Below are 2,772 nucleotides of genomic sequence, written 5' to 3' on the forward strand. Positions count from 1 at the left end.
TATAGAATGTAACCTTTTGTGTGAGCTGGATATCCCAGAAATATGCATTTTCTTGCCCTTGGTTGAAACTTAGTCCTTTCATGTGGCAGTGTGGCACCAAAACAAAGACAACCAAATGATCTGAGTTGACTGTAATCAACAGGCTTTCCAGTCATTAACTCAAAGGGAATTTTTCCATCAAGGACTTCAGTTGGGAGTCTATTTATGAGGTATATGGCATGTAACACACAGTGACCCCAAAACTTTGTAGGCAAACCAGATTGGAATCTTAGTGCCCTAGCTACATTCAACACATGTTGGTGTTTCCTTTCTGCTATCCCATTCTGTTGGGGAGTGTACACACATGACTTCTGATGGATGATTCCTTTCTCATTAAGGAGAGTAGGCATTATGAATTCAGTACCATTATCTGTCCTAATAGCCTTAATACTTCCAGAAAACTGATTTTGGACATAATTACAGAAGTTTTGGAAAATTCCCTTAACTTCTGACTTATTCTTCATTAGGTGCAACTAGGTAAACCTACTGAAATCATCAACTATGTTTAAAAAATAGTGTTCACCCTTTAGTGAAGCATCAGCTAATGGACCCCACACATCCATATGCAATAAATCAAAAGATTTCTGAGCTCTGGAATTGCTAACAGGAAAAATTAACCTTTTATGCTTGGCAAAATGACAAATCTCACAAACCATGTCAACAGTTCTAGCAGGAAGAGTAATGTTTATTCCTTTCAAGAAGGGGATCTTATTAACAGGATAATGTCGTAGTCTTTCATGCCATACATCAATGCTAATGCTATTACAATGTGATCTCACTCCCTTATCAGGCACCTGTTTTCTCAATCTGACAGGGGGTCTAGCAATCAAGTAGAGTCCTTCCTCTTCCTTAGCAAAACCATCCACTCTTCCAATAGGTCCCTGTATATCACAATAATCAGGTCTTATAATGACTCTACATTCTGCCTGTTTGGTTAGTTTACTTGCAGATACTATATTGAAAGCAAAAGTTGGGATGCATAGCACATTCTGCAATAAGATATTGTTATCCAATTTCACCTTCCCTATATGAGTGACTTCAGCAGTTTTTCCATTAGGCATTTTAACAGAGATTCCAGAGACTTGATAACTGCTTTCAAGATATTCTAATGAACATGTAATGTGATCTGTGGCACCAGAATCTAGTATCCACACATTAAGGGAATTCTGAAAAACATTGATGTATAGGTTACCTTCATTATGATTCTCAGCAAGCTCTTTAAAATCTGCTATGAGTCCATAGTTAGTGAGAGCAACAGCAGCAATGGAAGGTGTCTGATTGGCTTTATTCTGATTTTGAAGAAGGACCACCAGCCTTTGAAACTGATCATCAGATAGGCCTGTATCTCCAACGTGATTCACAGAGGTATTCATGGAATGTTGTCCATCCTGATTGCTTTTGAACTTAGTCTTATAACCTGGAATCCACCCTGGTGGATAGCCATTCTTTTTGTAGCACTTCTCAATAGTATGTCCTAACATACCACGGAATGTGCACTTAGGCACATTTTTTGCTCCATTACTGCTGAATTTTTTCTTATTGTTTGATGATGAGTAAGCCACAACATTTTGCTCATATATAGCTTGTGTTTGACCACTGTTTTGAGCTGCATTAGCTTGAATTAGGCCACTAATGATTCCCCTGATTTTCCTTTCTAGCTTCAAAGCCATATTGAACACTTTTCCCACATCTGGCATAGGATCCATGACAAGGACCCCTGACTTAACAGGCTCATACTCCTCACTCAGACCTTCTAGAAATCTGATGACACAATCATCTTCTCTTTCTTTCTGCAACTTTTCCATGAGAGTACACGAGCATCTAGGTGTACACTCACACAAAGGCAAGGGCCTCAGGGTGCTCAGTTGTTGCCACAGAGAGTTACACTTGGTAAAATACTCATTCACAGATAAATTTCCCTGCACATTCTTATAAATTTCATTTTGTACTTCAGATATCTTATGAGGATAAGTTTGTGAGTACCTTCGATTGAGTGCACTCCATATTTCCGAAGCTTTGTCAAAGTACATGACGCTTTCAGCTATGGCTGGACTGACAGATCTCAGGATCCAAGAGCATACGATGCGGTTGCATCTCCTCCATGCTGCATGCCTTGGATCTCCCTCATTAGGACTTGGAATGGCTCCACTAACAAAATCATATTTGTTTTTTACTTCTAACGCCATTTTCATAGCTCGATTCTAGGAAGGATAGTTAGTCTCACTCAAAATTGGAGAAACTAGGATGGTGTTTGGATTTTCTGTGATATGTAAATAGTAAGGATCATCGAATTCAACACTGTGTTGATTCAACTGGTTTTGATTCAATGATCCGGCTGGCTGATTACCACGATCATCTCCTCCTGCTACATTTTGCGCCATTGTTACAGCAGCGTTGCTTCTTCTCTGCTCTCATACCATGATCAAAACAGTGTTGCATGGTTGCTAGGGTTTGAGAACTTCATCTTGGTGTAAGAATGGAAGCAGTATGTTATTCAGTATATTGTGAGTCTCAACCTTACAAGCTAGCCAAGCCACAGGCTTTATACAAAGAGAAAAGAGAACAACAGATAAGAAAAGCGGTTATAACTAACTCTAGAGTGAAAAGACAAAAAAGCCCTCAAGGCTTATTACAGTAGGAAGAAACAGAGAGTAGATGAATCACTTGGCTAGATCATTAGGTGTGTTATGCTTCATCAGATAGTGGGATAAAAATGAAAAAGAAGGAGAAGCA

The 2,772-nt window shown here is 39.1% G+C and overlaps 1 protein-coding gene across 1 annotated transcript; it reads right to left on the reverse strand.

Moving 5' to 3' along the window:
• Nucleotides 1–512: 512 nt before the first annotated feature.
• Nucleotides 513–2,225, reverse strand: LOC109191485. The gene has a single exon (XM_019342144.1). It carries the CDS (start codon nt 2,223–2,225, stop codon nt 513–515), a length of 1,713 nt encoding a protein of 570 aa, XP_019197689.1.
• Between the last annotated feature and the right edge of the window lie 547 nt (nt 2,226–2,772).

Source organism: Ipomoea nil, unplaced genomic scaffold (genome assembly GCF_001879475.1).
Source record: "Ipomoea nil cultivar Tokyo-kokei standard unplaced genomic scaffold, Asagao_1.1 scaffold1652, whole genome shotgun sequence".
NCBI classification, from domain to species: Eukaryota; Viridiplantae; Streptophyta; class Magnoliopsida; order Solanales; family Convolvulaceae; genus Ipomoea; species Ipomoea nil.